The sequence below is a fragment of the Echinococcus granulosus genome, assembly GCF_000524195.1.
Source record: "Echinococcus granulosus chromosome Unknown EG_S00076, whole genome shotgun sequence".
NCBI lineage: Eukaryota > Metazoa > Platyhelminthes > Cestoda > Cyclophyllidea > Taeniidae > Echinococcus > Echinococcus granulosus.
In genome coordinates, this window is record NW_020170456.1 from 150,833 (window position 1) to 176,213 (window position 25,381).

The following is a 25,381-nucleotide window of genomic DNA, read 5'->3' on the forward strand; positions in this document are numbered from 1 at the left end:
AAGCACAATTTAGCACTTACAGCGGAGTCAACAAACCAGACTTACAAATTAACTGTACCAGTTCTTTCATATGGCGGCGCACAAACCACTACGACTGACGAACCGGTAAGGCTTCCAATCGGGTGGTCCTGACGGTCATATATACTTTCGTGCGTACCAATCAATCAAAACAAAGCAATCCAATCTGAAATGTGTAATCGTAAATGGTAGGTTTCATCTAACGCCTTTAGTATATTAAAGATAACTTCAAATTCAACCAGGCAAACTAACACATTGAGACATAGTTAGGAGTGAAAATAATTGCCAAAATACCATAGTCAATAATATGTTGACGACTGGTTGTCTGTGAAAGTAAATAGCTTGGTTTTACTCTGCTTTACATATATTTGTAAAAATGCACCATAAACAAATCTCTTAATGTGGAAGCCGAAAAAGAGTATTCCCAATGGACGCGCTACTTCATTTTAGTTTAAAGTTAAAATTATTTAAGCTTTTCCGCATTGCACCTACAATTTTTAATGCCAGTAAAACAACCTTTGAGTTTTTAAGAATAACCGCCTTCTTATCCACTGCTTGGAGTTTTTATTGAATGCTCTTATGCTGCTTGTTACCCTGTCAAATGCGATTTTTAAAAAATTTATTATTTATATGTGATACGATGGTGGTTTACCCCTGTTCTGGTGAAGCGCCACTTTTGCACTTTGAATTAGCCCCCTTGTACCTCGCTAGGTGGGCTGGCCTTTTGGGCCATGCCAATAGACCAGATACATTCTCCGTGCTGAATATATATATATTCTGCTCGAGTATTGTGCCTTCTTTCGTCTTCAGGGAGTCTCTGGACGCTACATATAGAATATGGATTGTCACCTAAAATATAGCGTAGTTTCTTTTACTCTCATAGATTTTACTTGAAACACAGGACTGCATAGTGCTTGTGTGGAACTCCGTGAGGTGCAATTGTGTAGCATCCCGAGACTTCCCTGAAGACGATAGAAGACATAATATTCGGGCAGAACTCATATATACTTAAAACAGAGAAAAATGTTTGGGCTACTGGCATGGCCCGAAGGCCAGATTACCCAGCGAGGCACATGAAGGCAAGTTTAAAGGTTCAAAAGTTGCACCCTGTTAATACCTAGGGATAAACCACCATCGTATTACAGTTGCAGCCTCTAAAAGTATAGTACGGGTTTCGCTCTATAATAACTGTGCGCAAAATTCGCTAGTCGAAGGCGTATGACCTGTCGTGGCAGAAACAGGTGCTGTTGTGGCGTGTCTCATATTTTTTAATCAAGCCACTAAATAATACGAGAACAATGCGCAGGGTACCGATCCCAACAATTCTCTGACACATGGATTATTCTTGATATTTTCTCCACATGTTAGACGAACAACTTGGCCTTGTGGTTGAAAAGAAGATGCTAGATGCCTTTAGCAAAATATTTCGTTCAGGATGCTCATAGGCCGTGAACTGAGAGTGTCCTCCGATGTCTTCCTGCTAAACACGGAAGTAGCAGCCAACAGCGTTCCATAGTAGGTACCGCATCTGGAAGAATTTATGAGAAAATCTTTAACAGAGCCATTAGTCACGACTGTCATATGTCAGGCAGAAGAAATATAACGCCAAACGCAGCCAGACTAATGCCTACCAAGAAGGAAATTTAGTACAAATATACGGGCCGATGCCTCGACGCAGAATAGAATACAAGGTTAATTACCTTTTAATCAACGACTCATTTCGAGTGGTGAAGTTCCTCTCAACTACAAACTGCCTCTCTCGCAAAGCACAACTCTACACCCAATCAATGTTTACTCATTACAGTAGGATGAGACTTCACAAAGGTACACTACCGCTCCGTTACGAGCACAGGGTTTATTTACCGAGGGAGGAGCGGAACAACAAGATGGCAATTTAAAGACAGACCATAAGGGGGCGCCATGAATGGTGCTAAAAGGACAAGAGGACTAAATGGCACTTACAATGCTTAAGTGAATCTATTGTAGAGGAAACGGGCAGACAGCTTGAACATCATGATAGAGAAATGTGCAGAACTCCTAGAAGCAGAGGATAGACTAGTTCCCCAATCCCTCTAAAACTGTACCTATTATCGCAAACTCTAATTAATGAGCGTGACTCAATCAAATCACTCTTCCTTCAAAGGGTTGGAAGGCCAGAGAACAAAGGATAAACGAGTATAATGCTATAATGGGATTTGAAGGTTTTTGGCAGAAGGATGCATGAAAGATACCGCAACACTTTCTTATGCATAGTTTTAACACATCCAAACCCACATTCTACTTTTTGATTATGTTGTGTTTTATTTGTCTTTTAATCAGGGTTTGAGGACCCTGCAAGCATTAGAGTATCCTTCAATTATTATTTGTCTTCGCCTTTGAAATCTAACTAACACTATAGTTGTGAATATTCGGATATTTCCTGTTTTAGGGATTTTGCAACTGGCGATAGATCAAATTACTAAGCAATGATTTTGAGCATATTTTTTTGCGTACAGATAAGCTTTTAAGTTGACTTCAGTTATAGTATTGTAACGTGCTATTCTTCGTTAATGTTCGCAATTACCAGTAAGAAATTCGGCCTCGACCCAAAGCTTGTTTTCATGTGCTGCTGAGTGCGTCCTCTTTCGAACATATTTGGCTGAATTATCTGTGGGCGCGGATAATGTGGCTAACTCCGCGTCTCTTCGCGCTGCAAGTAAAGGCCGCTGAGAAATTCGCCAAATATGCATCTTTTAGCCCGACTCCACTTTCTTTGAAGACTCTAACCTCCTTCGGTTGTTTAGCATCATTCCATTTACTGGTACATTCTAATAGGACAAAATCCCAGAGCAGATATTATCCAGTCCACACGTTTTTTAAGCACAGAATTGCCCGTCAGGATTGCAAATATTTTGCAAGAACTGCGTTTACTTCCTAGGAAGCTGTTGGAGACACCCTCGGCGTCGTTAGTGACCAGTTGGTATGTTGGTGTTCTGGTCAGGTTATTCCCTCTTAGGTATGAGGAGTCATTTATGAGTCTTATAGACTTTGAGGACAAGACTTTAAATGCCAAAGAATGTGAAAACTTTTTGGTGTTTTTGGACAAGGCCTTATCCAGACACAGCACAGTTGTTGAAACAATGGCAGCAGTAGGTTTTAGTCTGCGCCTCTTAAGTACTTTCTTGCAAAGGGTGTTATGGAAATGCATGAAAAGCATGGAGAAGATCCTGTCACTAATAACCAGTTGCAGTACTTCTTGGATAGGCTTTTCTTAATGCGAATTGGCATTCGTATGCTCGCAAGTCAGCATTGTAAGTGATTGTGACGCATTGCCTTTTTCCACGATTTGTCCTTCGTTCCTCACAGTAGTTTATTTCCGTCACACTGCAGTGCTGGTTTTTGGGCCTGAATTTAATAAACACCATCGGTTTGTTGGATGCATCGACCAACACTGCAACGTCGTGCACATTTTACGTGATGCCTACGACGATGCAAAATTGCTCTGTGATCACTATTATGCAGACTCGCCCAATATGGAGGTTTCTCTTGTAAATGGTGCGCCTCAATACCACTTTTTCTTTCTTTGGATGGTAATCACCCTTATCTGTTTCTGTGTTCTGTCTTACGTCTGATGGGGAATTCCTATTTATTACATCATGTTATCCAGAAAGTGGTAGATTATGCTTTACAGTGGCTAGGTGATTTGTATCTAAATTTATTGAATGATTCGTTAGTTTTCTGGCGCCTCTTTTATTACATACTCTAAAAAGATTGCTTGATCCATTCTCCTATTTCGCCTAGGTATCTTCTCTCATGCTCCCAGTGATCTAATGGTTACTTTAGGTTATTCAGAATGTACGGGATTGTGACAGCATAAAATGTATGCGTCTTAAGTGAATTAAACCTGATTTTGGGGCTGTGGTCTTAAAAAAGAAATGTGTAATTGTTTACTTACTCTTTGTTATCCCTACAGACGTAAATGGTGTCATTGAATTCGTCTACGTCCCGTCCCACCTCTATCACATTCTTTTTGAGCTTCTCAAGGTGAGCTGTTGATGTTGGAGGAAGTGCTCATTTTTGGTAATTTTTTTGCCTACTCAATGCATCCTGCTATTGCTTGTGGAAGTAATGTCAGAGTTTGTCACCTCACGGGTACAAAAATAAGTAAAATTCCATCTTAATATACGCTGAAATTTATCAGTCTATCTTTTCACCATGGATACATATTCAACCTTTGGAGCCTGCATGACTAGTGCCATCTGCTGAAATTCTATCAAATTTCCTGCCTGGTTTCACTGTTTACTTTAAAGATGACCGGCCGATTTACCCTTGACTAGCTATTTCTAATTTGTGGGATTTTTTTGGGGTTCATGGCAATAATGCTCCATCAACTCCATTTCATCGTATTAAAGACCTTTGGAAATACTCTCTATCCTCTAACATATCAATAAAAAGTTGTGGGAATGTATTTCACGGTTCAACACGTTCGTCATTATAGTCCTCGCAGAGGGCAATCGACCACCATGGTATAGAGATTTCATATTTCAACAGGTTGGCATTTGCTCTGCCTTACCAACTCGAACGTCACGTATACGTGATGGTGGTAGCAATTGTGTTACCAACTTTATTTGTCTATTATGAGATTGGGACTTTTGAGAATCTAATGCGTCAGGTAGGTCGACACTTTTTTCTCCTTTTGGTTGCAAAAGTGCTAGGCAATGTTAGAGGCAAAAGCAGACAAAGTATACGAGTAAATCAGTAGTATCTGAAGTTGCTGCGTGAATAACCTTTAGGCGTCGGCGTGAGTTGCGTCATACGCGTCTGCTCATGTACTTTTTGTTTATATTTTATCATGGTTCTCTCGCGCATCATATGTCGTCTCGTTTGTTTATCACCACCGCCTCTTGGACTGCTAACTTCGAGCTCACTTGTAGATGGCGGCCTCTGTGTAATGATACAATTTATTAACGTCTAATGTAAATATCCGGCACACCTTTTTCGTTTTTGAAAAGTTTGATTGACTTCGTCTACCTTCTTTCCTGATCGATTAAAATGTGCCAAAGTGGGGGCCTTTTGAAGGCATTAATTTTAAGGAAAGAGGTACACAAATACTCAATGACACGTAATTTTTTTTTGCTAAACAAACCGTTTCCTGAGTGTATTTCTCCATGCCGTCTGCAGTAGCTCTGATAACAGACGAGGACGATTTATTTACGTGATTATTGTGCCTATTTATGCTTTCCCTCGAAAACGCCCAAGGCGGTTGATATTCAATGCAGTAGGCATTGCCGCCTAATCGAGAGCATTCGTAGTTGAAGTTTTTTTCCCTGCCTCCACTTGAAAAAAACCATTAGTGGTACGGGTTAGAAACGCCTTCACCACTCTAGGCGCAAAAGAGGATCTGTTAACCCCTAGAGAGGGAGGCGACGAACTTTCATTGAAACTTGGACGTATTCTTGTGCCTCACCAACTGATGTATTCAACCTTTAATTTTTTTTTCAGTAAAGCCTTGGCCCAGGTTAAACTCACAGATAATTAGTTAAAAAGTATATGCGTCCTTTAGTACATAATCGGCCCCTTGCCTGGCCCAATTTTAACCATGTAGGCAGCACTGATATGATGTAGTGTCCTCTTTGTCTCACAGAATGCTCTTCGTGCCGTGGTGGAGAAGGGTCGAAAGTCCAGCAACGATGAATACCCAGCCATCAAGGTCCTGATTGTCAATGGTGAGCACAATGTTACCATCAAGGTTGGTTTGGAATTTTACGTGACCTATGCTTGAAGTGAGGCATTGTAGATCACTTGATACCTTAATTAATCTTCGTTCCTACTGTCATTGAAGTTTTGTGTGCACAGCTAACCCACATGGAGGGCACTTTGTCAATCATAAAGTGGCTTGCAAAAGCACCTTTTAAATGTCTTTAATTGGCCTCAAAACCTCCTCCTTTTGTTCTCGCTTCCTACAGCAAAACTAATCGTGTGTAAAAACAGGTTTTTTCCGCGCAAACAGTATTCCATACATGATTAACGATGACATGCTGACATGTGACATAGTGATGAAGCATCACGGTTCGCTTAGGTTTTTTGACATGGTCTCTGCATACTTCTCAGCGGAACTCACCCAACAACCGTCGTTTACGGCTTGCATCTCACCTTGATGCATCTGGTTTACGTCTTACTTTTTTTTGCTTTTTTCGATGTGCAAACTCGTCTAGTTCTGGCAGTAAGGGTCGGATGATTCATTAACATTCAAGGAATTTGTCGTTTTGGAACCGGCTTTGAATGTCCTTTCTTTCTTGATCAAGGTTGTGTTTTCATGTGGCTCTAGGTCCTCCACGGCATTCTAGAATGCGTGTCAGATAGTATCAAACTGTTCCAAAATCCCAAAACTGTGCGATCTTTCTTATTAGTAGTTGCTAATTACGCAACATAACCGCCTCTATCTCGCATCTCGTTTTCAAATGTTGCCTTTGGAGTACGGTCACAACCCCGGAGTCATTTGGACTTGCGTAAAAAAACGTTAAGTTCGGGACGATTTATTTGGGAAGCAAGAATTGGGCGCCTCTAACATGCTAAAAGTCCGCATTGTTTTTTTTTGCTTTAATGCAAAGGAGATTATTGTATTTTTCTATATGGGTATGTAAGTACACTTTCTTTTGCAATAATGTGGTTGGGGTCGCATGAGACAACGTAGAAGTGTGTGTGTGTGTGTGTTGTGCTTCGTTGATTGCGCTGGCAGGGTTGTTGCATTTCTCTTCGCGAAGTACTTGAAAACGGTCTTTGTCTTAAGAAAAAACCGTGGATAAATAAGTGGTAAATAACTAATGGTGAATGGGAGGTTGTCAACTGTTTGAGCTGGTGCTTGGATAAATGAGCGCGCAGACAAGTAAATGGTGTACTAGTGGTTGAGTGAATTACTGGATCCGTCAATAAGTGGACGGATAGTTGGATGGGTGATCAAGCTGTTAGTTTAATGGTCGAATGGTCGGGCGAAGAGGAGTGAATAGTTGGGTGAATTGATGGTCAGCACCGACAGCACACCTTTGCACACAATAGGTGACTTCTTTAGTCAGTATATCACTACCGTATATAGGTGAAGATCCTCAAATTCTCTGTGCCATCCACTCAATCCACCTTGCCAATGCCTGTTTCAAGTGATCATTTATCTCAATCACACCAAATCTTGCTAAACAGTGCGGCAAAAATCACCTGGTAGAGCTACCCAGTCACACCCACTCCATCCAACTAATCTAGTTGTCATTTCTCTTACCTCTTCACAGCTCTCGGATCAGGGTGGAGGTTTTCCCCGATCGGTAAATGATCAGCTCTTCCGGTACACCTATACCACGGGCGGCCTAAGGACAGGCCGCAGTGAATCACTCCTCTCTCCCTCGACTGGCTACGCGCCGATTGCTGGCTATGGGTATGGACTGCCATTGTCACGACTGTATGCGCGCTACCTACATGGTGATTTGAGTTTGTCAGGCGCGGAGGGCTACGGCACCGACGCGTACGTTTACCTTATGCGTCGAGCCGCGGATGCGGATGAATTCTTGCCCGTCTTCAATCGCACCTCGGCTCGACGCTACGAGTCGGTGGGCATACCGATTGACGACTGGATTAACCGCAATATCACCCACGAGACGCCCCTCCAAACCCCGTCGCAGATATAGGCAGCCGCCCGTCTTGCCTCCCCCACCCTCCATCTTTGAGCATCACTCCACCCCTCCACGCGCTGCCCGCTTAATATTTTCAAAGAGTGCGGTCCCCTCGTCTCCTCTTACTTTTTTGTACAAAATGAGTACACGCGCCGAACCCAAAGTTCAGAATCAAGTGATTCATACCTTCTTATGGTGTAGTGTTCTCCCATTTTTTCTTGCCCCTTTTGCTGGGGCGGGGGTTTCAGTCTTGCACCTGGGCCCTATCAGGAGGGCACCTTTGTTTAAGCTGAAAAGGCGTCTATTTCAGATAACCTCGTTTTGTCAAGGCTTTGTGTCATTGTCGGTTACTTTCTATAGTTTGATCTGCGAATTTTTCAAGTTCCACCCCATGGGCGACTGGTCAAAATTTTCGAAGCTTGACGCATTCGACTCGAGTGTCACAAGTGTACCTTGTCACCCGGACAAGATTGTGCCACAGACAGGTAGGTGGGCGTCTTCTTGGATCTGGGTTTTCCTGGCTCCAAGCCAACAATGGGGGAACAATTCGCTAAGGGGCTCGCCTATCACAGAAATATAATTTTAACAATGGTGATGTTACACATTTGAGAGATTACCACGGATCGGTAGTCGGATCTCATGTGCGCGATTGTCAACCTCTGCCGTATTTCCGTGACGCTCTATTTTGGATGGACGGATGTAGCTGTCGCACATATGTGACGCGCTAATGGAAGTGATAGGAATTACGATTTAGACGTAGTTGGAAACGTTCTTCCTTGAAAAAGATTTCAGTGAATTAATTTGGCTCGAGTGCTTGCGTCTTCTTCTAATCGAGCTCAAGTTGCGGACATCGCTTTATTATTGAGTTGTGGAAAGGATTTCCCCCTTTTACAGTCTAATACGGTCTTTCGTTTCCATTTCCTTCCATACTTCATTGCTTTGTGTACGCACGACGGCACACCTCAAGGTATTCAATGATCACGTGACGTCATGTCATCCCCAGGGTCTGCGCAGTGACCTTGCAAGCCCATTGGTCTGTGCCTGTCAGCAGCTTGTCCGCCTCGGATACACATCCGTGGGCCGTGGTACCTTCGCAACCGGGATTCGAATGTCTTCGTTTCTTTCAAATAGGACACTTCTGTGGTAGTTGGAGTCTATCCCTTACAATAAAATCTGAGGTATTTTGCTTGACAGCTGGTTTCTTCCATTAGAAGTTCAGACATGGTGGTCACTGATTGACGTAGGGTGGATGTATAGCTGGCCCCACAAAAGATGCTCTACTGATAACAACTACAACGGTCTTTCGGGGCAAATAATTGGTCATTTCATCAATTTGTCCCAACAGAAGACCAAATAGCACGATGATAATGCTAACCTTGACGTTAACGGTTGATTTGTCTTTCGGAAGCGATCCCCAAGGAGGACGTCTGGGGAATTGGACTCAAAATCAACAAAAACTGCTTCAGACTTTCCTTTAGCTTGATTAACCGTAGATGATATTTTACTTGATTTGTTTACCTCCGACAATAATCATTGGTTTCCTCCATAAAATCGACACCTCGGTGAGCGCGTTTTTTCGCTTAAATTTATGCTAAAATAAACTTCCTTCTATGCCACTTTATATTACTTGTTGAAAATAGAGTGCACAAGCTGGAAGAAAGTGTTGAAGTACCCTTTTTTTTACGGATTTTGGCAGCCCTCTGTCGAACCAAATAATCATGCGGTGCTTACCACTGGATGTGCGCATCCTATTGGTCATCGCTTGCATCAATTTGATTGGCCAATCACCATTGTCTCCCCTTCGCCCTTTCACTGAGGCAGCGAAGCAGGGATGGGATCACGCACAAACTGCGTGATGAATACGTGCCCAGATTAAATGTTGCCATCGCTAGGCAGCTACCTTTGGGGAGTGAGTTTACCCAATGAAAGGTAAAGTACACCTTCGGATCGAGAAATTTAATGTTTTCTGAACTCTGTCATTAAATTTGCTAGTCGTAGCAAATGTGTGGACGAGTTCGCGAAAAACTTATTGAGAATCACTTGCTCCGCCCTCCCTTCCCTTTGTTTAAGTCACTGTTGCCTCCATTTCTGTGTAAGGGACTCGCGTCACCGCCATTGCTGCGCTCTAAGCTTGGTTTGGGTCGCTGAATGGAAGTATTTCATTTGTCTTTTGGAATCACCGTTTTCTACCTACAGCGTTTTACTACTCAAGTCTGAGGCGTTCTGGTCTTCTCGGACGGGTAACATCGCAAAGTTACTCGCTTGGTCTAATTTCTCTACCAGTAGAATGGGAAGTTGCAAGACCGCTTCCTCCGCCCCCTTGATGACAAAAGTCAACTGTTGAAGGTTTGGTCAGGAGGCCGATTTTGTTCCAGAAGTACCTGCCTCAAAGATAACTAATCACAGGAAGCGGAGGGGGGTGGTGTGGCAGGACAAGCTTGAAACATCAAATACCAGCCCTCCTCACTCGTTTAGACATAAGTTAGGTTTTTACTTCGGTGATGTTATTTAACAGCCAAATTTTAGAGAAGGAAAATGAAGAATATCGCAGAGATTCTCACTTGAAGTACCAGTAAAGGGTGATTGAGTTAAAGAAGCAATTAAGTAAGGTGCCTTCCATAATTTTTCTTTCATCGTAAAATGCGTCATTTTGTTCTCTCTTATTGGAAAAGAAATTGACACAATCCACCACCACGCGTATCCCCGCGGTTTTGAGGGCAACATCTGGATGTCATACCCTCCTGATCTTCAAATCCGCCCATATGTCGGTAATGCGCGGCGCCTCTCCTACTGCCGAGACTCCCTTGAAGCCGTAATAGGAAGTATCAATATAGCTGGCGTAGAAGGCCAAATGGTAGAGTGCGTGTAGATAAATGCTTATTTTCTGTCGCCATGCAGCCCTGCTTCTGCTTCGTGGTCCCCACGATGACCATCGCTAGGCCCACAACGCTTAACATCGGCAGGTCTGATTGGGTTGTCTGAATATCACAGTCTGCGAAAAAGAGGAGCGCATGGATAAGAGGTTGTTTGGGAGGAAGTGCCAAAAACAAGGTGAATTTGTTTACTGTCTCCCTAGAACTGCAGTAAGGGCATGGATGATATAGGCATGACCCACATCCCACAGAGCTTAGTGAAAGTACAGAGCGCGGAGGTTGTCCATTAAGACATGTTGAAACGCTAGAACTAAACCTTCGGTAATGGTCTAGCTTATAACCCCTAAAGGGATGACGCTGATGGCGGTGGTGGTGAGGTAGTGGGAGGAGTCTTATAAGCAGCTAAGCGCAACTGGGATCCACTCACGAATCGTTAACAGTGGGGGAAAGTAGTCAATGTAGGCTCTCAATTTTTTAACTTCTTTCAAGTTTCTTTTTTGGGTGTTTAGTAATAACGCGCCTATCTTAGATTGTTTGTGTCCTGGCTGAGAGACTGACTGACTTGTCCCTAAGGGGACCGCCGACTTGGCACAGCTTTATGTACCAGATAAGCTTTCTTTTGTAGAAGCGTCCGCGAATGGACAAATCAGCGTTGGACTTTATGCTTGATGCTCCAAGTATTACTCGTGAGAAGACGGCATCCTAAGATGGGACAAAGGTGAGACCACATTCTCAGCTCGGGGATTACCACCTCTCGGCATCAGGCGGCGGTTATGTGCATGGGCTTGGATTCAGCAGAGCTCTCACCGGACGTAAATCCGGCGACAACGACTTCACTATGGACATATTTACCGGCTGACGACTATGCCTACGCGATGAAGCCTAATTTCCACGTATTCATAACCTCTTAGATGACCTTGACCTGGTTAAAAGTACATGTACCAGTTGCCAATGCCATGTAAGCGCAACCCATGGTAGGCTCTAGAATGTCTGTTGAATTCAAATTCCGATAGCAAACTTGTGGAACGGCAAAGGAGGAATGTGTTTTCGGACTAATGTGAATATTCCCCAGCATCACGTGCTTCGTTCAATTCAAAAGGCAAGGACTGGATGGTTTACCTCTTGCCTTACTAATGAAGGATAGTATCGTGTATTGGTGCGTGAACGATATGCAGGAGCTGGGTGACATGGAGCCAGTCTGGGGATCTAATCAAAGGAGACTGAAGAGACCCCCATTCTTTGTGACTCACGCATGGTCATTTGTCAGCACCTACCATTGTCTACAGACTGGACCCAAAGAGAATACATTGATTTGTTGCTAAGAGGAGGTGATGAAAGTGGCACCAGGACGATGATAAACAGCGTCCATTCGTTGCCCCTATCTCAACTCCGTCCTTCCAATACTGGTTTTCTTCCACTTTGAGTTACATCTTCCTACAAGGGATGCTACTTACATGGTCCCCTCTACGACAGACTTATTCGCATCAGGATGGACGGCTGCCGCCTCGATTGATATAGACTCTGCTCACCTGGGTTAGGTTCGCTTGTTACTGCCATCGATGAAGCGCTCGGGAAATGGCCAAAGGCATAATAAAGCACCACTAATTTCTTTCCAATGCTCACTGTAAATTAAGCTTTATAATTGGTGCAAAATTGATTAGATTTGACAGGGGTTGGTCACTTTTTGAGGTTTAAGGCACCAGCTCACCATATACACGAAGCGGTTTTGGACGTTTTATTTCTTAGAATCCCTTTTGTGGTGGTATGTTTGCCTTTCTTGGGTCTGTGCAAAGTAAGCAATTTAGGCCACGAAGGCTGGAACAGATAACGGTGACTTCATGAGCGCTTGCGGAGAGGGGATCTACAAAACGTAACTGAGGTGTTATTAGTACGTCCAACTCATGGGCGTGAACCGCCTTGCGAGGTCACGACGTAGAGCCCAGCATAGGGTTGTGTCTGAGAGAAAACTCAGGAGGAGTTCCTGATGGTGTGATAAGGAATGAACTGTGTACAATTACTTTATTTTTCTTTCTGCCATCATATATGAGGCGTTTAAAGGTTGACTTGGGCAGGGGCCCGAACACTATCAACTCCGCCAGACACAAAGGTATACATTGTGATTAGACGCATGGGAACGAGAGGAGATTGAGCGGCACAAATGGGTAAATTTGAAGGGGATCAATTTAGCAAGACCCAAATCAACTTCATCATTCTGTGCTCTAATAATGTTGTTTAAATCACGTATACTATTTATCGACTTCTAAGCAGACTTCAAAACACACATTTAATTTTTCAACATTCTCAATTAACTCTTAAAGCTTTAAGAAGAAGAGAGAGGGAGGGCGATTTATATCATCTGCGGTGGTTCGGGTCTTCTCCAAAGTCGTAAGAAATCAAAAGACCATTGCAATACTACCAGAGGTCTGAAAGGCCGCAGGCATGGGGCCGGACACCATTTCGCTGAGTTAAAGCACAATTTGCGCAGTCCTAATTGCCCGCGCAATTAGGCGCAAAGTTAAACAAGCTATTACAGCACTACATCAGTCACGCCAGGTAAGGTAGGCCGCGTATTGACGTGCAGTACAATCCAGCCGATTTCATCTCGACTTCCAAAAATATAAAACTACCCAACTGGGAATCGTTATGCTTACCTTGGAGGTTAAACGGCGTCATTATTCGTAATGATGGTGAATTAAAACATGTTCATAGTCCGCACACATTTACGCATACACTAACGTCATACGCACAACCTCAGCAGGGAAAACAAATCAAATATTTAAACAAGATTAAATTGATAAACAAAATAGGTTTATAGGTTACTAATACGTGTTTAAATGAAGCAAATAAACTGTAGCTGTTTGTCTCGATTCGAAGTATGCTTAATAGGGCGGATTTCAACGCTATTTAGATTACACCATGTGAGGGCATTTGTTTGTACAGTATGGTTTCTGTAGGATCTCAACTATTCACGTACCTTTGGCCGTTATCACTAGGGTTGCATTTGCATATTTTCACAATTTTTGTTTTAAGTGCATCAAGTCCCATGAGCATTTATGCGGAGATATTTCCTCGCTCGTGAATCGTGCAACGACGGCAGAGAGAAATGGAAAATGCAGAATATCTTTCGTCTTTAGTTCTAGCCAAGTTTCCTATTTTTAAGGTGTAGCTAGGACTATCTTATAAGACGAACAAACCTTATTCCGTTTTACTGCCACGGGGCAACTACAAGATAAATGGCCGCTACAAGCACATTCTACGCCAAATTTTAGCCTCCAAGTGACCACTTAGTAGGAAACCTTATCATTGCATTGCAAAGAGAAAGGGTCGAAATGTAAACAGTTAATGATCAACGCCTGACAATGTCACACAAATATGATTGCCAGCATACAAATAAGCTAACTTTAAACGAAGGGAATTCATTGACAATTTAACGTTAATGAATTATTTAACACTGCTTTAATCAAAAATCACCGAAAAGTTTTCTGAATGCTGTTGGAAAAATTGTTCGTAAAGCCTAAAAAATATTTTTCATTTGCTGACTTTGAAATATGGCTCTATACTTTATATTATAAAATTTACTTGAGCGTGACCTTAATATAATCAACGCCAGCCAATAGCACAGGAGCTGACGCAATTATGCCGTAAGAACACTCTATATATTGTCAAGATTTACTTTCTAAGCAGGCGGGATTCCTAACATGGCATCAGAAGTGGTGGGTATGGTCTTCCCATATTTCACTTTGGAGATGTAACTTTTGAGGACTTCGTTGAGTTGATCGGTGCTTTGGCGGGCTGCAGTGGACGCAAGGTACGCACTTCAATGATTTCGAGGTTTATTAGAGATGGACCGAATGGTACTACTGCACATTTTCTTATTGATTTTATTGACCTAGGCTCGTTGCACAAGGACACGGCTCTGGTTTTGAAGTTACTTTTGCCGAAATCTTCCCCCAGAATATTTAATGTTCAAGATAAGCAGTTAATCAAGTATTGCTCCGACATATTTGATACTGACAAAGAAGCTATGCTGAAGGATTTGGAAAAGGTAATTATTGTCGCATTTAAATGCAACGCTTGCAGGGAGACGTTGGCATGACTCTTTTTACTTTTTTCAAAAAAAGTGCGGCAGTTCAACCATTGAAAAAAAGTAAGGTTTCTTTAAAACAGGTACGCACATTCCTTTAGAGCTTGCTTATTCTTCTGCTCAACCAAGCTAATATCACTTTTGTTGTAGGTTGATCAGTGGTTAGACGAACTGTCAAACGCCAGTGGAGACAATGATCGGACGACTATTCTGTCGAAGTGCACAAAGTCATGCACCGCCGAAGACTTTCTTGTATTCATTCGTCTTATCAAAAAGGATCTACGCATTGATGTTGGTTCTAAACAAGTGTAAGTTTGTCTTTTTTAGCTATATCGACAAAATTATACGTAGTTTTTTCATTGTTTTGGATTCCTTGATATCAGTCTAGACGCACTGGGACCTCAAGCCTACTCCGCATTTCAAGCTTCGCAGAACCTTGAAGCCGTTGTAGAGAAGGCACGAGTCTCGTTAGACAACGGGAAACGACGACTTAGACGTCAGGATTTATCGGTGTCGATCAAACTCATGACGCCGGTAAAACCGATGCTTGCTGAACCGGGTCGTTCAGCGGACGCAATTATCTCGAAGATTTCCACGTTAGGTGGTGCACTGGTAGAGATCAAGTACGATGGTGAGCGAGTACAGGTGCATAAACAGGGGGACCGATTTGTCTACTACTCACGGAGTCTTAAACCTGTTCATTCGAGCAAGGTTGGTCAAGTTACTTATCAAGTTTGTTTTTATTGAATGTGAAAAAATATGCATATATATTGACTGGTGAAAGGTTGATTTTTTATTCTACTACAGGCACCAAAATAACATCACAGAATTTGGTGTTTTGCTGCAATTTGGTCGAGCAACGTAGAGATTGATATTGTTTCCCTGAATATGAAACATTTCGTTCTCTTAACCTTTGATTTAACAGGTGGACCACCTCAAGGAGTACATCCCCAAGGCATTCCCAACTGCTGCCGATTTGATTTTGGACTCCGAAATTCTTCTTCTCGACACGAACACCCAAAAACCACTGCCTTTTGGCACTCTCGGTGTTCATAAGGTGGAGTTCATCAGTAAATACTCAAGCTGCATCTGAAATCGTTTTACACCGTACAGGTCTGGAGATAATGCCATGCAGTAGGGCTGAGAGAATTGTGATTTATCCCTAGAGTAGGGTCTAATTGGTGAGTGGGATAGTCTGTAGACCCATCCTAGATTGACTCGAATCCTTCCTGAACCCGCCATAGGGTATTCCAGTGGGGTGTTTTATTTGTAAACAGACGAGTTGGTGGGCTGAAGATATGGCCGCAAAGCGATGCACAGAGGTCATAATTTCCTTCTTTGAAGTCTTAAAAGCCCGTATATTTAATTTGCCGTTTAAAAAAGTATTGTTTGATTATTGTTATTGTAACTAGAAACTTATCTTCTAATTTTTAGAGGAAAGGGTTTGAAGATGCCACAGTGTGCCTCTTCGTCTTCGATTGTCTCTACATCAACGGGAGAAGTCTCCTTCTCGAGTGAGTGACATTAATATTACACCCTCATCAGATTGGCTGGTTGTCGGATGGTTCTCTCAGTCACTCTTTTTTACATAGCAACGCTATCAACGCTTTTAAACACATCAAAATTGTTTCTCAGACCTATGTACAAACGACGTGAGATTCTGGAACAGAACATGACTGTCGTGCCAAACAGGGTGCTGTTTTCTGAAAAACACGAGGTCAAGGTTTGTTCAATCACCTTGATTTATTCTTTGGAGTACAAAAGTTTAACTGTTTAAGTGTTTTCATCCAAATCAAACTGCATTGGATACTTAGTTGGAGGAGTTTCAACGCCATCTGAAGGCGTTAATATGTTATCTACCACCGTCATGTATGTATGACACGCTGACCCCGCTCATCTGAACTTGGCGCCATAAATGTGTCATCTATTCTTTATTGAACTGTGCTAATTGATCGCACAAAATCGTAACTCATGTAGATTGGTTCAGTTTAAGATAATAGTATTGGTGTAGAACCCAATTTTTGTTAAAAGCCACTATCATATTTCTAGAAAAATTTTCATTTTGCAGACAAAACGCGACTTAAACGAACTATTGGCTCATGTATTTGCTGAAGGCTTGGAAGGTCTTGTCGTTAAACCGAAGAATGTGAGTTTATTGTTGGGCTTTAATGCCCCTGACAGAAGGATATCATTATGCTATGCTGTGTTCAGTGGTTTGCTCTACTTATGCAATACGAACGCAATATAGTACACGAGTAAACTAGTTAGATAATACAAGGCACCGCTTAAAAAATGAAGTAGCCGATTGAGGGACTGTGATTGAAAAAAAAAGGCGAAAGAAATAGCAATCAGGATGGTCCTCAAAGTGTATTCATTTGCTTTATCCAATCAAATTGCAGCACTTTGGCCAATGATTGGTGGAATGATGATTGGTCGTTGGATTAGTTAAATTGTGATTGGTTAATACCTGTTCTGGCAGAGTGTCTATGAGCCGGGAAAACGTCACTGGATAAAGATTAAGAAGGACTACCTCGGTCAGGGAACCATGGCCGATTCAGCTGACCTCATAGTCTTGGGCGCTTACTATGGAAAAGGAAGAAAGGGTGAGTCGTGGCCCTATGCAGGGCATTTATGTGTTTTCATATGGCTGTATAAATGCCTGTATTCCCAATATGAAAGTAAGCAAAGGGCAAAATACGCAATTTTGTGTGCGCTACTTTGGACATCTCCCTTAAAATGGTGGAGAATGCATGACACTAAGCGCAGCTTTTTACTCTTGGCGAGGTATTCATTATGATTTTATCAATCAAATCACTGTTGACTCCTCCGGTTTCACTACTTTAGGATCTCTATAGACGAATATGTCTAGTTCATTGATAACCACTGATTGGGTCTTCGCTAAGCGGAGGATCGTAGTGCTTCAGCATAACACGATTCGCTGTCTCGGGACCCCAAAAATGCCTACGATCAGTCTAACCTCTGGCATTGGAAACCAAGATTGGTAGTCTGCTTCCCCTTGCAATGCCATTTGATTGACGCGGAAACATTCAGACGTTTAGAATACATCGATGCGACTGGCTACCTTCTTCATAGTTTTCTCGTGGCCAGATAACGAAGACTGCTCCAGTCTGCGTCGGTTAATTGTCTTAGCCACACAGTTATAGCAACCGATTGACTTTGGACGTGAGGCGGTAATTGGCACATTTAAAGTGCCATAAAGTGTGATTTCAGGTAATGCATGGGAGTTAGTCACGAAAAAGTAAACTGGAAATTTTGATAAGAATTCTTTTCTGAGGTTGGAACCATTTTTGGTGTAATTAAATACTAAAAAGTTGTTTTGGAGCCAGTGATGGGGTGCTTATGTGCTTAAATATATATCCCACAACCTAATTCCCATATCATCAAGTTGTTTGCCGAACAACGGGATCTTGTCAATGGTAGTAAAATTTTTTCACTCTATTCTACATTGAATTCTTCAGGGGGACTGATGTCTGTCTACCTAATGGGGTCATACGACCCGACAACGGAGAAATTTTGCACCGTCACGAAAGTTGGAAGCGGTTTCAAAGATGACACTCTTTTGCGTCTACAAAAACAAGGTCAAATGATTAAGATCTCGAAGGTATTGTTTGTTGTTTATTTTATATTTTCTTTCAACCAACCATCTTTAAGACTATGTACACATCCAGCACTCCGATTTGTAGGACTACTCTAAGGTGCCCAAGTGGTTGAACGTTTCTCGCTGTTTGGTCCCAGATTTTGTTGTAAAGGATCCAAAGGTTTGCCTTAAATGCATTCATTCATGTATCACGGCCTCATTTCTCCCCCTCGTCCCTCCCTCCTTACCTTTATTCCTCTTCCAGAAATCACCTGTGTGGGAGATTACCGGCGCCGAGTTTTCGCGCGCCGGATCGCACACCGCAGGAGCTAGCGCCACACAGGAAGGCATCTCTATACGCTTTCCACGAATCACTCGTCAACGCCCCGACAAGACGTGGCGTGAGGCGACGGATGTGCCACGACTGGAGGCCCTTCTCGCCGCATCGCACACTCAGCCTGATTGGAGTCGATGGCTAGATATCATCTCAAGGCCTTCCAACCAAATGGCTTCGAAAGATGTACTGAAATGGACTCTAGAGGGGGAAGATGAGGATCTGAAGATGAAGGAATGCGCAAAGGTGACCTCGATTGTTTGCCCGCCATTGACCTGATTGGTGCGTAGAGCTAGGAGTAATTTCATTGGTCACTTAAAATAAGGTAATTTCTTAGTCAATCGGAACTTTTCCGCATTTCTGTAGGTTTTCCAGTGGACAATATTGGGAATAGTATGCGCATGGTTGATATATGCTTTTACCAAACTCGAGTAGATTCTGGTGGTATTGTCAAGCCAAGTTATTCGAAGATGCACATTTGAATCACAGGACGTTGACAGTTTGAAAGTGTCTATACTCTCGTCTGAAATAGTAAAACCATGGCAAGGAATCGTGATTATTTGTGCTTTAATGTGTTGTACGACTAGTTCTATCTGGTAAGCCTGCCGGAATTTGTATGCGGTATGCATAAACAAAAACTACTATTATGGCATATCCTATACATCATGGTTGGAACATGTGCCGTCACCGTTGATCTGCGCAATGGAATTGGAGTGCCTTGCATGTGGTAGCAAGAAAGTCGAGTAGGCTGTGAAGAGACTCAAATCTATGACAAAATTAAACTCGATCAAGTTTCTGTCAAGGGATAGATTATGGCTTCAGCATAGGCGCTTAAACGCAGTCACTAAAACTCGGAAAAAGATGAGGGTTTTATTCATATGATATTAAATCTACATAGGTTCTAGAAATCGTCTTCCATTTCATGTTCTGCAAATAAAACTACTTAATTATTCATATTTTAATAATCACTTAATAGTGCCTTTGTTCATTTCTCAGTCACTTTCTGATTAGGCGTCTTTTTTGCTCTTCACGATGGAAATCCAGCCACTTGTAAATTTACCAAGGTAATGAAAGCAGTAAGGTTTTGCCTTCGACATAGAATATTGAGTGGATGAGAATTATGCGGAGATCATTTCTTGGATTTTCAGAAGCCCTGTCTTAAACGGATTCGGGATTCTTACCAATTCAATTACCTCCGACCACTGCTTGAAGGTTTTGTAATTGAAGTACCCAAGACCCTGATTGACGATGCCTCCTTCTACCCACTCTACCGCCGCATGGTTGCTTGTGGCGCTGTCGTCGTTGGAGATGGCCTTCGGCATTCCATGATGACTGCGACTCACGCCATTGTTTGGCCTGATGAGACGCGATCATCACCACCTTCGGTTAGCGTGATAAGCATCCCCTACTTATAAGCGCGTTAAGTAGCGTGTGTCATTTGACATTTATGTTTTAGGGTAACTTGATCCCGTTGACAGTTGAATGGTTGGATAAGTCGATAAATGAGAACGTGCTGCAACCGCTGCCTGTGAAGTGCCTTTAATTTATTTGGTTTATTTCATCTTGATAGTGCTGTGATGACTTCTTGTTCTAAGGCCTGGGATCCACGTTAATTCCTTATTTTTTTCTTTTGACACGTCTGTGATGCATTCTCGTTTCGACCTTAATTTGTACTTCTCTTTATCATTATTCGCTGTGATAATCTGAAAAGGGACACCACATTTCTTATCACCTTTTTTTTTGTGATTTTCCTTAAATAAAATTATCATTTGCACCTCTTTTATTATCTTTCTAAATTGGCTTAACATTATCTGATTCAGAGTTTGATGAATTGTCCACCGAGCCAGTAAATAACCTGTTACAAAAGTAGCACAATTTTATGGATAATTGTCGTTCTCTTTTCATCTCCTTCCTAATTTAATTTAATCTAAATGTCTGAATGCTGGTCATAATAGGGTGTCTTTGTTTGCGCAATTTGTTTGCACCAACAATGAATATACTGTAGTTGCTTAGATTTTCGCAAACCAATGACCTCAACTAGAAGCTAAGGTCTAGAGCTAGGCTGGGTAGTTAGATGGCACAAATAAGATTCCAGGAATGTTTTGTTTTTAAGGTAATGGAGGTAGGCAGTCTCCTGTATTTTAGTCACCTAGAGCGTACACTGCCTCCCTGGGGTGGTACCACTACTTACAGCAATTCCAGCAGTCGTTACGTGTGAGATCACGGATAGCGCTTCGCCGATTTTACACAACTTCGCAGTTATTTTTGATAAAGAAGCACTGCTACCACCTTTAAAAACCCACCTCAACAATGAAAAGAATGAAGCCAAAAGAAATGGAGGCTGACCCCTGCCTGAACCTCGAAGGCAGAGCCGACACAACCCCGGTGCTTTCACCGTTCTATAACATGCGAGTGCTGACGCTACCGTCCGAAATAGTGGTGAACCCGACCAGCTCAATTTCGTTTGGGTTGCACCACGTTCCGCCCCTGTGCCAATACTATATTCACCGGCCACCGCGTGTGTGCGTACCGATCCTCCACTTCAAATTCTCAGATGCAAGAGTCAATCTGTCGGAAAACTAACAGCTAACACACAAAAAATATAATCAAAAGACTACAAATTTAAATGGCTCGTATTCATACAAAAGCTATTCAAAAAGTACTTCCTTTCAAATGAAGCACAATATTTGATCGAAGTCCACTTTCACGTCCGAGGGCATTTTATGTACACATACTAGCAGGTGAGAATCTCCTCACTTCCTTCTCGTCCTCTTCACAGAAATCACGGATTTTTTTGATGAAGATGATTCCTCAGTCGCCTCCTCTATCTCCACCTCCGACAGACGTCGTTTTTGGCCCTTTGGGATCTTTTTAGGTGATATCTGTTCCGTGGTGACTTCATTTGCATTCTCGTCCACTTCTAACGCCTCCTTTAATTGACATCGCTTTTCCTTTGCTTTAGAAGGCTTTGTCGACTCTGCTTCGACCTCTTCCTTCTCCTCCTCCATAATCACGGTGTTCAATAGATGCAGTTTCCTCATCTTTGACGACTTCTTTGAAAGCGGGACTTGTTTCGGTTCCACATCTACTACCTCTCCTCCCTTATTGATGTTACCCTCTGGCTTATCCGACAGCTGGCGCTTCATCAATTGGCTATTCGATTTCGTCTTCCCTTGCTTTAACGACTTTATCGTCGGACTGGCGGCCGCCCTCTCCCCATCCTCCGGCACAGGTGTCGGAGCGGCCTCGACCTTTTCAGGGTACAAGACAGCTCGCATTTTAATGGAGAGAGCACTAATCTTTTGTAAATTGAACGACATGTTGCGGATCAGGCAGCAGACTTTGGCGTACTCCTCGTTCTCAGCAAGCATCGAGGCCCTGTATAACTCTAAAATGAAGCATAGTGAAAGGCATTACGGGATTGTGATTAGTAGCCTCATTTCAGTATAGGTTGATGCTTTCGTACGCAAATGATTAAGTCACGTCGCAGAGGTAACCCATCCAAATGGCCACTTTTGCAATGGCACACATTAAAGTGAATTAAAAAGGAACCAAGTCATGCGACGAAATATCTTTAAGGTAAATGGAAGGCAACTCCGAAATCGAGTATTCCAACTAATAAGAAATTAGTTGGAAGAAAACAAACCTAAAATGGTTAATAATGCTAACTATTATCTGAATGGAAATTAGTTATTTGAAGAGTCAAAACTAACCTAAGCAGCGGCTTTCAATCCGAAGAAAATTAAAAAATCTCAATCGTTTGACCAATCATGTCAAAGCCAACTGCATTGATCCCCTATGTGGTTTCCCTTCCCCCCTTCGACTTTCACCGCCCTTTTTTAAAGAAAATGGTTTTTATTTGCACACAAAATAGGCGCTGACGTCACCACTATCAATAATAACAATTGAACAGTTTACAATGTGTTATTATCACAGATAGATAGAACGTGGACTTGGACTGCCACGGAACAACCTTCAGTGCATCCAGATAAATATATTAAGGGCCTAAACCCTCCTCTAATTTTGTCGAAAAGTAGACAAGACAAGCCCGACTTACTCAAGATAACCTTAAAGAGATTCAGACAAGTGGGAGTGGCCCAGGGGCGCCAGGTATTTCGCAGGATGAATCGTAGGAGGCGCGCCAACCCCTTTTCCGTCTGTCCTCCCACTGCGGCGGGAAGGGCGCCACGACGGGACAGCTCACGTACCACTGCCAGCACTGCGAGCGGAGCCGTAGCGGCCACTGCGTCAGCGTTGGGCGAGCGCTTGGAGGCGGCACGCGCACGTGAACCGACTCGAAGCGCCTCACTCAGTGCCCGTGAGTGTTGGAAGCCTAGCAATCTGCTGGTAAGTCGGGCGATCTCCGCCGGTTCGCGAGTTCTTCCAGCGCTGCTACTAGCCCCCGAGACGCGCGAAATTGTTGTGTGCTAAGGGGGGAGTGAAACGTCTGAATATTTGACAGTGATATCTTTGACTAACAAGGATTAAAAGGAATTTAAAACAAACGGACCTCGTGAATAAGTGGTGCTCTAGATCCCTTAAAACCCCAATCCTTTGGAGCAATGCGAGTTCCAACTGTGGCAGGTCGTTTGAACCACTCCTCAGTGGTGAGCGCCTTATCTCCTTCTTCCAAATTGATGCCACGCCATTTGCCAGAGAATCGAGAAACCATCGCTTTCAATCGGGGGTCGACTACAGCAAAAGGCTCGTCCGTATCAGCATTGGTATTATTTCTCTTTTTCCCCACCTGCTCCAACAGCTGCGAGGGTGTGGTAAAGGAGAATGTTCGGACGAGACCGCTCTCAGTGCCAACCACAACGTAACTCAAGTCCGGCTACCAGGAAAGAGAATAAACACAGAATTTTGCCACATCAATTCAAAATCAAGCAGTCGACATACAAATGCGCCAAGAGCTGTGCAGGGAGAAACAAGACGCTCCTGGTGAAGCACCTCGAAGGTGTTGAGGCTGGTGATGCGAAGGAGTCTGTCCATTCCGGTGGAGAGGAGAAGCGGATCCTGATGTGCATCAAAACATCGAACCACAGTGAGACCGGTGATGAGTTTGTAGTGCATATAGCCGCCAGGATGGGTGGAAACATTGGGCGCATCAAGGCCATTCTGGAGAAAAGGCTTCCCGGTAGACGATTCCCAGGTATAGACGTAATGATCCGCTGCCGACACGACAATACTATCATCACAGGCGAGATGAAGTGCAGATGGTGTGGACGGCAGAGTAAATTTATGAGTCGGCTCAGGCTAAAAAGCGTCGCTAGAAAAAACTTTAATTGGTCTAATACCTGTCTCACGTCATAGAGAGTTATGGTCCCGTTAAAATCACCAACAGAGAAGAGGTTAGTGTTCACTCTGCCAGCGGCCATACAGCTGGGAGGCTCGTGACCTTGGCTAACACGAAATTTAGAATGTAATTCGCCAATGGAAACGTCCCAAACTTTGACAAATCCATCTTCCCCAAGACTTATGGCTTTTAGACCGTCACACAGGAAATTTGCATGAAGAACATCACTATAAGGTGGTAAACTAAATGCAAAACAAAAGATACCCTTCATGTGCCTGAAATTTTCGGAGATGGTAGGTGTTCCTATCTGTGGTACAAAACCGCAAAAATCCACCCTTCTCTCCACCGATGATCATTTTGCCATCAGGACGAAAATTGCATGAAGTGACAGCTTTTGAGAAACCCCCAATCCTTCGGTGTTTTACATCAGTTGATGCCTTGTATATGATGATCTACTCCATTATAGTGCAAATTACACAAACTAACCGATCTCCCTTTGGGGACTGCGTATCTATAGGGCAGTTTGTGGTTGACGGCTATACAGCTGATCCGATTCTCCATAAAGAAACGCCCATGTTTCTAAAAGGGTGTTACTTCATTCGATTCAGCTGTGTACCTTAAAACAGTCCCAAATACTTTCATCGTATCTCTTTGTTTCATACTCAGATACGACCCCGGCACGTCTTATCATGCTGCTCAGTACACAACAGTCAACTGGAATTTAATGCACAAAAGAACCATTGAACGCCAGATTCAAACATCATCGACATTAGTTTAATCTAGTTTTCAGATAGATAGAACTCGAATACTTGAACCTTAAAATAACGACCTTAATAAATAAAATCATACTAAAATGGTTTTAAGGTTCAGAATTTGACTTAGTAGACTAAACCTCTACTTAGTTTTCAAACTTAATAAGTTAATTTGGTTCCGCCTCAACATAAGGGAAACACTTTCGCCATATTTATTTACTTAAGCCAAAAAATGACCATACCCCTCCTGCTTATATTCGTTATACATTGTAAAAATGACCTTCCCTGAAACTGTAATAAGTGATTTGGGCCGATGATACGGTAAAAGAAAGCATTTTTGTAGGGTAGTTTTAGAACGAGACCCGTAGGTCTCCTCTTTCCTGTCCCTTGAACTTCTAAAACAACCAGGCTGGTTTAATTTCGACATATTTATTGGGAAAATTAGTACAGGGATTAGGGGGTGAGGATCCGCAAACGCTCTCCAGCTTGCAGGATGTCAGGAGGTTCAAATTGCATAATTACCTACTCTCTGAAAGAAATATCAAAATACTCAGGGAATTACATAGTCATAATACGTCTGTTGTTTATTTAACGGTCAGTTTTACATGTTGTATCCCACCTGATGGGCTGGCCTTTGGGCAATGTTAGTAGCCCTAGCATCTTCTCTATGTCAAATATATATATATTCTGCCTGAGTGTTAAAACTTTCTTTGTCTTTAGAAAAGTCTCTAAGTGTCACATTAGTGGCATCAAGTGGCAGACCTAATCCTAGAGAATACATGTACTTAT

General features: G+C 42.7%; 3 protein-coding genes across 3 annotated transcripts; 2 read left to right on the forward strand and 1 right to left on the reverse strand. All coding sequences in view use genetic code 11, as the record gives it.

Moving 5' to 3' along the window:
- Nucleotides 1-2,680: 2,680 nt before the first annotated feature.
- Nucleotides 2,681-9,979, forward strand: EGR_07392 ([Pyruvate dehydrogenase [lipoamide]] kinase; the record flags this gene model as incomplete). Its single annotated transcript, XM_024496641.1, has 11 exons — nt 2,681-2,792; nt 2,833-2,977; nt 3,014-3,146; nt 3,188-3,308; nt 3,388-3,552; nt 3,971-4,041; nt 4,496-4,669; nt 5,642-5,746; nt 7,278-7,657; nt 9,473-9,564; nt 9,852-9,979. The coding sequence occupies 11 exons, from the start codon at nt 2,681-2,683 to the stop codon at nt 9,977-9,979; spliced, it is 1,626 nt and encodes a 541-aa protein (XP_024348928.1).
- Nucleotides 9,980-14,226: 4,247 nt separating this feature from the next.
- On the forward strand, nt 14,227-20,087 carry EGR_07393 (DNA ligase 3; the record flags this gene model as incomplete). Its single annotated transcript, XM_024496642.1, has 15 exons — nt 14,227-14,245; nt 14,275-14,573; nt 14,609-14,695; nt 14,763-14,920; nt 14,996-15,323; nt 15,538-15,669; nt 16,047-16,126; nt 16,248-16,335; nt 16,681-16,758; nt 17,092-17,215; nt 18,092-18,234; nt 18,317-18,391; nt 18,476-18,790; nt 19,693-19,929; nt 20,001-20,087. 15 exons carry the CDS (start codon nt 14,227-14,229, stop codon nt 20,085-20,087), a joined length of 2,250 nt encoding a protein of 749 aa, XP_024348929.1.
- Nucleotides 20,088-21,297: 1,210 nt separating this feature from the next.
- On the reverse strand, nt 21,298-24,531 carry EGR_07394 (U3 small nucleolar RNA-associated protein; the record flags this gene model as incomplete). Its single annotated transcript, XM_024496643.1, has 8 exons — nt 21,298-21,932; nt 22,602-22,971; nt 23,055-23,378; nt 23,444-23,800; nt 23,842-24,067; nt 24,105-24,292; nt 24,327-24,419; nt 24,457-24,531. 8 exons carry the CDS (start codon nt 24,529-24,531, stop codon nt 21,298-21,300), a joined length of 2,268 nt encoding a protein of 755 aa, XP_024348930.1.
- Between the last annotated feature and the right edge of the window lie 850 nt (nt 24,532-25,381).